The 13,557-nt window shown below is 47.9% G+C and overlaps 1 protein-coding gene across 1 annotated transcript in view; it reads left to right on the top strand.

The window, feature by feature from the left end:
• The window catches only part of TMX2 (thioredoxin related transmembrane protein 2), a 109,809-nt gene extending 97,323 nt beyond the window's left edge, over nt 1–12,486 (top strand). The window contains exon 8 of the mRNA XM_063958465.1: nt 4,478–12,486. Coding sequence (XP_063814535.1) covers nt 4,478–4,609 — 132 coding nt within the window. The 3' untranslated portion in view covers nt 4,610–12,486. The remainder of the gene's footprint in view (nt 1–4,477) is intronic.
• Nucleotides 12,487–13,557: the final 1,071 nt, after the last annotated feature.

The following is a 13,557-nucleotide window of genomic DNA, read 5'->3' as shown; positions in this document are numbered from 1 at the left end:
CGGGCGTTACCTTTTTGGTTTAACAACGGCTCCGCGAGTCTTCACCAAAGTTATGGCGGTGTTGATGGTGGTACTCCGCCATCAAAGGGTCAGGATACTGCCGTATCTGGACGAGTTGTTAATCCTGGCAAATTCCCAGATCTTCTCCTGCGTCATCTGGATATGATGGTCCGGTTTCTACAAGCCCACTGGTGGCTCATCAACTGGAAGAAATCCTCCCTGGTCCCTGCTCAGAGCATGATGCATCTGGGAGCGCTGTTGGACACTCACAACCAGAGGTTGTTCTTGTCTCAGGAGAAAGTCCTGAAACTTCAGGACAGGATTCGTTGCTTCCTTTCTCGTCCGCAATTGTCGATACATTCGGCAATACAGGTGCTGAGCCTCATGGTATCAGCATTCGACATGGTGGAGTATGCTCAATTCCATTCTCGCCCCCTCCAGAAGCTGATTCTAGCCAAGTGGGACGGCCTGCTTCACCGGATCAGGTCTCAAATGATCTCTTTGACTCCGGAGGTCCGTCTGTCGCTGCTCTGGTGGCTCCAGGACCGACAATTGTGCAGAGGCCGTCCCTTCTGGATATCCAACTGGGTCCTGTTGACAACGGATGCCAGTCTAAGAGGTTGGGGCGTGGTGCTGGAGCAGCACTCCTTGCAGGGTCGGTGGACCAAGGAGGAATCTCTCCTCTCGATCAACATTCTGGAATTGCGGGTGGTCTTCAATGCATTGAACCTAGCCCAGCATTTGATTCAGAACCGTCCTGTTCAAGTACAGTCGGACAACGCCACCACAGTGGCTTACATAAATAATCAAGGTGGCACTCAAAGCCGTTTGGCAATGAAGGAAGCCTCACGGATTCTACGTTGGGCAGAACACCATCTACCGGCAATATCGGCAATATTCACTCCGGGAGTCCTGAATTGGGAAGCGGACTTTCTCAGTCGTCAGGACGTGCATGCCGGCGAGTGGGGCCTCCATCCAGAAGTGTTTCAACTTCTCGTGGAAAGGTGGGGTCTTCCAGATGTGGATCTGATGGCGTCTCGACACAATCACAAGGTTCCGGTCTTTGGAGCAAGGACAAGGGATCCTCAAGCAGCATTCGTGGATGCGCTGGCAGTGCCATGGAGGTTTCGGCTGCCGTGCGTGTTCCCTCCGGTGTCACTCCTGCCCAGGGTAATTCGGAAGTTCAAGCAAGAAAAAGGAAATCTGCTTCTCATAGCTCCAACGTGGCCCAGACGGCACTGGTTCTCAGACCTGCAAGGCCTATCGTCAGAGCATCCACTTCTACTTCCACAACGCCCAGACCTCCTCGTTCAGGGCCCCTGTGTCTACCAGGACCTAGCCCGGCTGTCTTTGACGGCGTGGCTCTTGAAGCTTCCGTCTTAAGAGCTAAGGGTTTTTCTGAAGAGGTCATTAAAACTATGTTGCGGGCCCGGAAACCGGCCTCTGCTCGGATTTACCATCGGGTTTGGCGTTCCTACTTTGTTTGGTGCGCATCTAACCATTATGACGCTTCCAAGTTTAGTACAGCCAAACTTTTGGCTTTTCTACAGCAGGGCCTAGATTTAGGCCTGCGTCTGGCCTCCCTCAAGGTTCATATTTCTGCCTTGTCGGTGTGGTTTCAGAGAAAAATTGCGCACTTTACCGGATGTTCATACTTTCACTCAGGGTGTGTTGCGTATCCAACCTCCCTATGTCCCTTGTCGGTGGTTTTGGAGGCGTTGCAGGAGCCTCCATTTGAACCTCTTGGTTCAGCTGACCTTAAGTGGCTTTCCCTTAAGGTGGTGTTCTTGCTGGCTATTGCCTCTGCTAGAATAGTGTCGGATTTGGGTTCCTTGTCTTGTAGTTCCCCATATCTGATATTTCACCGTGACCGGGTGTTTCTTAGCACTCGTCCCGGATATTTACCTAAGGTGGTTTCTTCGTTCCACCTTAATCAGGAGATTGTGGTTCCAGCTTTTGTCTCTCCTGATTTGTCTCCCAAAGAGCAGTCTTTGGATGTGGTACGGGCTCTCCGTATCTATGTGAAGAGAACTGCTTCTATTCAAAAGTCTGATTCTCTTTGTTTTGTTTGGATTTCACAAACGTGGCTGGCCTGCTCACAAGCAGACCCCCCTGGCCAGGTGGATTAGAATGGTGATTGCGCATGCTTATGTGAAGGCTGGTCTGTCAGCTCCTGTTCATATTACTGCCCATTCTACTCTGTCTGTTGGACCTTCTTGGGTGGCCCAACGTGGTGCGACCCTTGATCAATTGTGCAAGGCGGCTACGTGGTCCTCCGGGACCACGTTCATAAGGTTCTATGCCTTCGATAAAGCCGCTTCCCAGGATGCTTCCTTTGGACGCCGGGTTCTTGTGCCCGCTACAGTGCGTCCCCTCCCATAAGGAACTGCTTTAGGACATCGCCATTGTCCAGACTTGTGGAGCCCAGGGTACCCCGCAGCAGAAAACGAGTTTTATGGTAAGAACTTACCTTTGTTAAAACTCTTTCTGCGAGGTACACTGGGCTCCACAAGGTGCCCACCCTGACGCACTTAGCTTCTTTGGGTTGGTATGGCATTAGCCGCTGACACTTCTCCCGTCGTGTGAGTGTGGTGTATGTGGCTACTAACCGTTGTCGTCTCTCTTCCTGCTACTGCATTAGGCTGGTTAACTAAACTGAGCTCCTGTGCTGGGAGGCGGGGTGATATAGTAGGCGGCGCTGTGCATTCTGGGAACAGTCAAAGCTTTGAGCCTGTTGGTGCCTCGGATCAAGATCCTACTCTACACCCCATTGTCCAGACTTGTGGAGCCCAGTGTACCTCGCAGAAAGAGTTTTAACAAGGGTAAGTTCTTACGATAAAACTCGTTTTTTTTAAAGCTGCAAGGATGTACACTGCTCAAGTCCAGATAGTTAAATAATCAAATTGACTGGGCTACTAATTCATTGGTAAACTGCATGAACATGCAGGCTGTGGCCGTTAATTGAAAGGACCCGCTTCGCCTCCAGATCGCAGTGAAGTGAGTCTAATTTTCGAAAGCATAGAAATATAGAATTGACGGCAGATAAGAACCACTTGGCCCATCTAGTCTGCCCCTTTTTTTATCCTGTATTAATCTACTTCCTTTCGTGGTGGGAGAGCGGTAAATCACCTGCTTGGTGATCTCTGCTTTCCTACTTACGGCTTTTGTTATCGGCGCTTGTGCTTTTACTGCGCGGGTGCTGTCTGCATTGTTCCCAACTGCCCCTGCGCATGGATCCTTCTTAGGTTCCCTCCCCCACCCCCTGTGGTGTATAGGCAAGGACACCTACAGCTGTCTAAATCGATGGCTGCTAGTGTTGGAACAATCAGTGCTACTGACCGTTCATGCAATGCCCTGCATATCGGCTTGCTCTCTTGTAATCGCATTGATACATGAGGGAGAAGCAGTATCAGCGCACATATCCCTCATAGCGACCCCTAATACATCTACCTCACAGTAACCTATGCTCAAGCATGGGTATCTAATCCCTGGACTTTGGAGTTTTGGAAACTGCACTACACAATTAAAGGTATAATAATTGCCAAAATGATCTGTACATGTGCCCTGACTGTTTAAACATTTTAGCGTTTTTTTTGTTGCTGTGAATCTGAGAATGTTTTATGTGTCTAAAATCAAAATTCAGTCATAATTACTTTCCTATTCAATCTCTAACCCTTTACCTCATTCACGGTCTATCGGATGCCAGAAGTAGGGCCAGGCATGGGTTATAGCAAGCCTGCATTAGCAGTGACCAAAATATACTGTTTGCTATAAGACATTGATCCACAGCTGGCTCATTATTGCTCTCCAGAGCTGCTTGCTAAAAGCCGCTATGATCTGCCCACGTGACTGGTGTGTCCCACTGGCCATAGTAATGTTTACCAAACCATGACCAGTGATTCCTGCTGCAGGAAGCTTTCCATGAACTGTATCAGGCACGAACTGTGACACCAGTGAGGCTGCATAAGGGAACGAAGGACCAGGGATGGCAGTGTCGTTGGTTCAGTTGAATAGGAATCATTATGATATTGAGATTTTGGTATAGGAAAAAAAAAAATATTTTAAAGGCGATAGATGCGTGATGGATAACGGGTGGCCCTCCAAACCTTAATTTGCAATACTCAGCTTAGTCATGGTTGTTATGGCATATTATTAATTATGCCCTTTAATTCCTAAGTTAAGAAGGATCAGGCCCAAAGCCCTACATTTAGCTCTTTATTAAAAAACCCAAAAAACTTTATAAATGTTGTTTTAAATATAAATATAACCCTGAATAAAAGAAAAAACTCCATAACTTAATTGTAGATTTGATAGTACAGTATTATATCGGCATACACGCTAGCCTTTAACTTATTCTTACAAGCATGGGTTTTTATTTCATTTAATTTCACCACAAAGCATGGCATAGTTAGTTTTGTATGTAGGCTTTAATGATTCTGCCTAGATTGAACTAACCACTCTCTTCTATGTCTTGCAGGAAAATGTTATTAGAGAGTTCAATCTAAATGAACTGTATCAGAAAGCAAAGAAACTTTGGAAGAATCAAGACGACACAGAACCAGAGACTGAGAAGGACCAACCTCCAATAGAGAGCAAGAAGGACCAGTAACCCTGTTCATGATTCCCCTCCTCCTTCCTTTTATCGAAGTGATGTACATAGAACATAAACTGACACTCCATTACAGTTTTACACCACATCCCTCTGTACGGACTGACTGTCATGTAAGGAAGACTTGTCGCTATCACTGACACCTATGTTCGCAACTGATTCCCCCCCCCCCCCCCCCCCTTGTCCTGATTGTCGTCTGTTCTACATTCTACACAACCTGTTAAAATATTTCATCCCCATTTTGCTGGCTGTTACTGCTACTAATATTTTAAAGGTACCATTGAGGGAGATCTACATATATTTATGGAGAAGAATAACCCTGTACTAGTCCAGTGTTTCACAAACTAAGGTTTAAGGCAGAGGTTCCCAAACTGTGTGCCATGGCTCCCTGGGGTGCCTCGGGACACTTGCAGGGGTGCCCTGGGTTGGTGGTCCAGGACCAATTCAAATTATTCATGGTCAATATAATAGCAAAACCAGTGCTGGTGGCTGCCAGTCATAAAATATGTGGCCAAACAGAAGCAAATCTTGTCCCTCACCACACAACTGACCCTAAAGATGACATATAAACGCAATCTACTTTAATGTAATATTTCTTTCTAAATTTCTCAATAAGAAATTTTTGGCCTAGGGGTGCCGTGAAAAAAATTCTGATAATCTAGGGTGCCGTGATTCAAAAAAGTTTGGAAACCACTGGCTTAAGGCTAACACAAGATAGTGAGTTTCTGCAATATATGCGCTCTGTACTCAGAGGGTTCTCCATATGAAATATTGCTGGATATTCTGGGTACTCGCACAGTAAGTTGTATTGCAGAGTGACAAACCAATAGTATAATGAGTTTAAGAAAGCCAACCCATGTTTGTTTTAGGGGTCCCCCTTTATTTTAATTTGTTTTCCACCGTCAGATTATATGTGGAATTACCACTCTGAGTGCTGAACAGGGCAGATGTTTTGTATAGAGTTTATTTAGTAGCAGATTTTGTTTGCAACAGTGGACATTTTTTTTTTTTTTTTAACTCTTCTGTTGGCCCACACATGGTGAAAATCCAGCGAGATTGATTCAGGTGCCCATGTATTATTATTCCCTGGGTGGTTCAATAGAAAGCTGACTGCTTTTGCCTTGGGTTCAATTGTTCAAAATCGCACATGTGAGATGTAGGCAGTGGTGAGTTTCCGGCATGTCTGACCGATGTTTTAATTTTCATATTAACAAGTAGAGCTAACATGTAACTGTGACAATGGTTTCTCTTACGTCCTAGAGCAGGGCTGGCCAAACCGGTCCTCGAGATCTACCAACAGTTCATGTTTTCTAGGCCTCCTGGAGATCTGTAGAATTGTCAGGAATGAATGCAGCACATCTTAATTAGTAATGACTACACCTGTGCACCAGCTAGGTGGTCTGGAAAATGTGAACTGTTGGTAGATCTCGAGGACTGGTTTGGCCAGCCCTGTCCTAGAGGATGCTGGGGTCCACATTAGTACCTTGGGGTATAGACTGGTCCACCAGGAGCCATTGGCAGTTTAAAGAGTTTGAGATTGTGGGCTGGCTCCTCCCTCTATGCCCCTCCTACCAGACTCAGTTTAGAAAATGTGCGCGGAGGAGCTGGTCACAGCTAGGGGAGCTCTACAGAGCTTCTTTAGAAAAAGTTGTTGTTTTTTTTTTAGAGTTTATTTTTTTACAGGGAGGCTGCTGGCAACCGCTTCGTTGGACTAAGGGGGGGTGTAGTGTCCGCCCTGCAGGGTCTGAGCCACTATCTCCGCTGACGGTACACTGAGCTCCTGAGGGGATCGATCGTTCTCCGCCACAGAGGATCGCTCACCCCAGCAACATGCCGCCACCCCCTTACAGAGCCAGAAGATTAGTGGAGAGTGAGTTACCGACCCACCTAGCAAGCGGGGGACTGGTGTGAAGAGGGCGGCAACAGGGTATGGTGCGCAGTACTAACTGCGCTCCGGGGCTCAGCGGTACATAGTGCGGCGCTGTGAGGGGCGCCCTGAGCCAGCGCCTACACTCTACACTGACCTTCCAGCCTGTCAGGGTCCCTGGATCGCTGCCAGCATAATTCCTCAGGCCAGTATAATCTTCTGAAGAGCAGGAGGACAGCGCCATTTTGGGGCGGAGCTTCTCCTCAGAGCAGACCCAGCAGTGTTCAGCGCCATTTTCATGCCTGCATAACCTGTCAGTGAAGAGCAAGTCCTTCCAGAACAACTCCAGCTATCTCTCACGGTACCAGGGGGTTGTAGAAGGTGGGGGAGGCTGTGTAAAGACTGTGTAACCTATTAAGGTGCACAGTCAGCGCTGGTTGGGGGTCTCCCTTTACCTAAAAAGCTCTGTGTGTGGGTTGGCTCCAATCTCTGTGTCTCTCTTGCCATTCTTGGGGGTGAAACTCTGTCTGCCCTCCCCTGTGTCTGTGTGGACTGTCTGTTGTCTCCATTAAGCTATGTCCAGGGACTCTGTGTCATATGCTGCAGAGGATATGTCCTCTCAGGATGATCCCATTCCATGTAATCAGGATTGCACTGTTTTAGCACAGATACAGGCAAGGGAGCCTGAGTGGTTATCCTGGGATGCAGTCAATTTACCTCCAATCAAAATCCCGACGGTCAAAATCCCGACATGGACAAAATACCGACATTTAAAATACTGACAAGGTCAAAATACCGAGAACATGAAAAAAAGAAGAAACATGTGAAATGCCGACATGAGTTTATCATGATTTTTCCATTGAAACCGACTTGTTCATACTTTACCATCCCAGTGGACCTGGAGGGGGAATATAATAGTGAGCCGAGCCATGCGAGAGGACGCGGCACACATATGGTGTCCATGTCGACCTATGTCGTCATATATACACACACACAAAACACTGAAAAATGCATGTCTGTATTTTGACCTGTCTGCATTTGACATGTCGGGATTTTGACCGTCGGTCAATTACTGTCGGGATTTCGACTGGAGGCATTTCATACCGATCCCGTTATCCTCTATCAAATCTATGATTTCTCAGATTTCTACTAGGGTTGCACAGAATGAGTATGCAACTCAGGCTTTACAGAACTCTATGGCAGACTGGCCCAGTTCTGTTACCTCAGGGCCCCACGCTGTATATTCCCAAAAACGTGCTCTTGCACAGATTATGCATGATGACATGCTTACCGATTCTGACACTGCAGACGGTGATGGGGATGTGTTGAGGGGGGCAGCATCTCTTGCAAAAGGGGTGCAGTTGATGATAGAGGCCATTAGGAATGTGTTGAATATTACTGATACAACACCTGAGCAGGTTGAGGTTTACTTCACTGAAAATAAGAAAGCCTTGCTAACATTTCCTGCGTCAAAAGAATTAAATGCTGTTTTTGAAAAAGCTTGGGAAAACCCTGAGTAAAAATTCCAGATTCCTGAAAGGGTCCAGGTGGCGATTCCTATCCCTGTGGAGGATAGGAAAAAATGGGAAAACCCGCCCATTTTTGACGCTCCGGTATCCAGACTCTCAAAAAAGGTGGTTTTTACCTGTCCCAGGATCCACCGCCTTGAAAGAACCGGCTGATCATAAAATTGATAATACGCTCAAATCCATGTACACGGCTTCAGGGGCTATATTACGTCCCACTATTGCCAGTGCTTGAATTGCCAAAGCTATAGTAAAGTGGTCAGGTACATTACTTGAAGATTTGGATACTATGGATAAATCTGATGTTGAATTGTTTTTGCGTAACATTCAGTATTCGGCAGGATTTCTGGTAGAATCCAAGAAAGACCTGGGTTCCATGGCTGCAGGAATTTCTTCCATTTCTGTCTCCGCTCGTTGAGGACTGTGGCGGCGACAGTGGTCTGCCGATGCGGAATCCAGGAGTAGTGTGGAGACCCTACCCTACACAGGTCAGGCTCTCTTGGGAAGCGTTAGATGAGTGGATCTCCACGTCTACAGCGGTGAAGTCACTTTTTCTTCCATGAGCTGCACCTGCTACGAAGAAACCCTTTTCTTCAAATGCATCACAGCCCTTTCGGGCTGCCAAGCAAAGAAAGGCCAGACAGTCCAACACCTTATTTCGGGGAGGTCGGCCCAAATCCAAGAAACCTGCTGCTGCGGGTTCCCAGGAACAGAAACCTGCTTCAGGTACGCCGAAGTCCTCCACATGACTGTGGACTGCACGCCACAGAGGTGGGGCTGGTGGGAGCGAACTCAGGCATTTCTATCACATCTGGGTGTCGTGCGGCCTGAATCCCTGGGTGCAAGATATCGTGTCCCAGGAGTACCGGCTGGAATTTCAAGATCTCCTTCATCACCGATTCTTCAAATCAGGCTTGCCAGCTTTGCTGGCAGACAGAGCTGTCCTGCAGGCAGCCGTCCAGAAGTTGTTGGAGGCACAGGTTATTGTACCGGTCCCTCATATGCAAAACAAAGGTTACTATTCGAACCTTTTCGTGGTACTGAAACCGGATGGTTCGGTCAGGCCCATTCTGAACCTAAAATCGCTAAATCCCTTTCTGAAGGAGTTCAAGTTCAAAATGGAGTCTTTAAGGGCGGTGATATCAGGTCTGGAAGAGGGGGAATTCCTGGTATCCCTGGATATCAAGGATGCGTACCTCCACATTCCGATTTGGCTGCCGCATCAGGCTTATCTCCGCTTCGCACTGTTGAACTGTCACTATCCGTTCCAGGCCCTGCCATTTGGCCTCTCCACAGCACCGAGGGTATTCACCAAGGTGATGGTGGAAATGATGGTTCGCCGCCGCAGACGGGGGGTGAACATAATTCCATATCTGGACGATCTGAATCTTCCAAAATCACATTTGGAACCAACCAGGAGGTTGTCCTTTCTGGGAATTATCCTCGACACGGAAGTGCAGAGGGTGTTTCTTCCATAGGAAAAAGCGTTGGTGATACAAACAATGGTCCGGGATGTCCTGAATCCAGCCTGGGTGTCGGTTCATCAGTGCATTCGCCTTCTGGGAAAGATGGTGGCCTCTTACGAGGCTCTACAGTACGGGAGGTTTCATGCTCTGTCCTTCCAACTGGATGATCTGGACAATTGGTTGGGATCCCATCTACATATGCACCAGAGAATGCGTCTGTCACCAAAGGCCAGGATTTCACTCCTCTGGTGGTTGCAACTACCTCACCTTCTGGAGGGCCGCAGGTTCGGGGTTCAGGACTGGATCCTTCTAACCACGGATGCAAGTCTCCGGGGCTGGGGCGCAATCACTCAAGGGGAGACCTTCCAAGGAAGGTGGTCGTGTCTTGAAGTCGGCCTGCCTATAAACACTCTAGAACTAAGAGCCGTCTACAACGGTCTTCTCCAAGCGGCCCATCTTCTGAGAAATCGGGCCATTCAAGTGCAGTCGGACAAAGTAACGACAGTGGCTTACATCAACCGACAGGGCGGAACGAAGAGCAGAGCTGCAATGTCAGAGGTAACAAGAATCATCCTCTGTGCAGAAAAACATGCGTTGGCGCTGTCCGCAATCTTCATTCTGGGAGTAGACAACTGGGAAGCGGACTTCCTCAGCAGACACGATCTCCATCCAGGAGAGTGGGCTCTCCATCTGGAGGTGTTCAAGGAGGTAACAGATCTTTGGGGTGTACCTCAAATATACATGATGGCCACTCGTCTGAACAAGAAGCTTCGGCGATATTGTACCAGGTTGAGGTACCCGCAAGCAGTGGCGGTGGACGCCCTAGTGACTCCCTGGGTTTTCCTGTCTGTGTACGTGTTTCCACCACTCCCACTCATTCCAAGAGTGCTAAAGCTCATAAGGAGAACAAGGGTTCAAGCGATCCTCATTGCTCCAGACTGACCAAGAAGGGCTTGGTACGTGGATCTTCTGGATCCACTGCTAGAAGAGCCGAGGCCTCTTCCTCTTCGGGAGGACCTGCTGCAGCAGGGGCTGTTCGCCTATCAAGACTTACCGCAGCTGCGTTTGACCGCATGGAGGGTTTACGCCAGATACAAGCTCGGAAGGGCATTCCAAACAAGGTTATTCCTACCCTGATACAGGCTAGGAAAGGAGTAACGTCTACACATTACCATCGTATTTGGAAAAAATATGTATCTTGGTGTGAGTCCAAGAAGTTTCCTATGGTGGAGTTTCAACTGGGATGTTTTCTCCTCTTCCTGCAAGCAGGTCTGAGGTTCTCCTCTTCCTGCATATGGGTCTGAGGTTGGGATCCATAAAGGTCCAAATTTCGGCCCTGTTCATTTTCTTTCAGAAACAGTTGGCTGCCCTCCCTGAGGTTCAGACTTTTTTGCAGGGAGTTCTGCACATCCAACTCCCTTTGTACCGCCTATGGCGCCCTAGGATCTTAATGTGGTGTTGCAGTTCCTCCAGTCGGACTGGTTTGAACATCTACAGGAGGTTGAGGTCAAGTTTCCCACGTGGAAGGCTGTCACTTTGTTGGCCTTAGCTTCTGCTAGACATGTGTCAGTGTTGGGGGCTTTGTCATGTAGAAGCCCATACTTGATCTTCCATGAAGATAGAGCTGAACTTCGGACACGTCAGCAGTTTCTTCCGAAGGTTGTTCCGGCATTTTATATCAACCAACCTATTGTGGTGCCAGCTGCGACTGACTCCTCAATTTCATCAAAGTTCTTGGATGTTGTAAGGGCTCTAAAAATCTATGTGAGGACAACTGATCGTCACAGAAAATCGGACTCTGTTTGTCCTGTATGATCCCAAGAAAATAGGGTGTCCTGCTTCTAAGCAGGCGATCTCTCGCTGGATCAGGTTCACTGTCCAGCAAGCGTATTCTACGGTGGGATTGCCGTGTCCTACGTCTTTTATGGCCCACTCTACTCGTAAGGTTGGGTCTTCCTGGGCGGCTGCCCGGGGTGTCTCGGCGTTACAACTTTGCTGATCAGCAACTTGGTCTGGGTCGAATACGTTTGCAGAGTTCTACAAGTTCGATACTTTGGCCTCTGAGGACCTGAAGTTTGGTCTGTCTGTTCTGCAGGAGCCTCCGCGCTCTCCCTCCCGATCTGGGAGCTTTGGTACATCCCCATGGAACTAATGTGGACCCCAGTATCCTCTAGGACGTAAGAGAAAATAGGATATTAGTTGCCTACCGGTAAATAATTTTCTCGTAGTCCATAGAGGATGCTGGGCGCCCGCCCAGCGCTTTGTTTTCCTGCTATCATTATTTGGTTCAGTACAGCTTTGTTTTAGGTGAGTACTGCATGTTACATGGTAAGTAATGTTTCAGCTGTTGCTGAGTTTCAAGCTAGTTAGCTTGATGTGTCTTGTATGTGTGAGCTGGTGTGAATCTCGCCACTATCTGTGTATAATCCGTCTCTCGAAGATGTCAGTCTCCTCTGGCACAGTTTCTAGACTGAGTCTGGTAAGAGGGGCATAGAGGGAGGAGCCAGCCCACACTCTCAAACTCTTAAAGTGCCATTGGCTCCTGGTGGACCAGTCTATACCCCATGGTACTAATGTGGACCCCAGCATCCTCTACAGACTACGAGAAAAGGATTTACTGGTAGGCAACTAAAATCCTATTTTTCCTTTATGTAATCTGAGTAAAATACAATGTCTGATTTTATTGTTATTTAAAATAGTCTCGTCAGTCTTGTAAGAAAAACAGTTAATAAGATTTAGAGGGTTACACAAAGACTCTCCTTAATCAATGCATCATACATCTCATCTTGTCGTTTATGCATAAATTGTGATCATTAACATGACTGGGAAATGAATTTAATATAGTGACTTTTTTTTTTTTTTTAAATGTATGATTTATTTTATTTAACGTAATAGGAAACAAACACTTGCTTGGATGAGCCCGGAGCTGCTATATGCGTATACACTGTTGCTGTGTCGGAAATATATTGTACTTGAACTGCTACTGTAATAAAGGAAGATATTTTCATAGCCAGCCAACACATTTGTAAGGTGCATTACATTTTAGTGTTAAACTTTCTTGCTGTATTTTCTCTTACGTCCTAGAGGATGCTGGTGTCCCCATTAGTACCATGGGGTATAGATGGGTCCTTTGGGAGCCACTGGCACTTTAAGAGTTTAATAGTGTGGGCTGGCTCCTCCCTCTATGCCCCTCCTATCAGACTCAGTTTAGAAAATGTGCCCGGTGGAGCCGGTCACAGCTAGGGGAACTAGTTTTATTGTTTTTTTCTAAGCGTTAGGTACAGGAAGGCTGCTGGCAACAGCCTCCCTGCTTCGTGAGACTTAGAGGGGGGAGTAGGAACCAACTGTAGCAGTTAATGGTTCTATATCTCCGCTGACAGGACACTGAGCTCCTGAGGGTGCTGATCGCAAGCCAACGAGGCGACCGCTCACTCCCGCAGCACGGCTGCAGCCCCCTAACAGAGCCTAAAGATGGAGTGGTGAGTATGACGGTGGCGCCCCGGTAAGCGGGACGCCGGCGGGAATAGCGGCACAAGGGTAGGAGCGCAGTTCTGACAGGCTGCGCTCCGGAGGGCTCAGCGGTACTTGAAGTGCTGCGCTGTGAGGGGTGCCCTGGGCCAGCGCACATACCCTACACTGGTCACAGATGCTAACAGGGGCTAATCCCACTGTTAGCAGCCAAATCACCTGAGGCCAGTATAATCACTGGAAGCGGGAAGACGTGCCATTACAGGGGGCGGGGCTTCTTCCTCAGAGCAGATCCAGCACTCACCAGCACCATTTTCTCCCTGCAAATCACACTGAAGAGACGCTGACAGGGAGTGCTGCCCTCCACATAACTCCAGCATACCTCTGCGGTACCAGGGTGTTATAGACAGGGGGGAGAGTGACATATTAGCTATTTAATCTATTAAGGTTATTCAGTCAGCGCCAGCTGTTTACTGTATAAACTGCCCACTGGGGCGCTGTGTGGCTGGCTCCTTATACTCTGTGTCTCTCTGATGGTACTCTGGGGAAAACTCTGCATTTTCCTATGTGTGTGTTTGTATAGTTCACATAAACATGTCTGCGAACTCTAACCTGTGTTGC

Source organism: Pseudophryne corroboree, chromosome 3 (genome assembly GCF_028390025.1).
Source record: "Pseudophryne corroboree isolate aPseCor3 chromosome 3, aPseCor3.hap2, whole genome shotgun sequence".
NCBI lineage: Eukaryota > Metazoa > Chordata > Amphibia > Anura > Myobatrachidae > Pseudophryne > Pseudophryne corroboree.
Note: the sequence above shows the minus strand (reverse complement) of the source record. Positions and strands in the feature narration are given on the sequence as shown.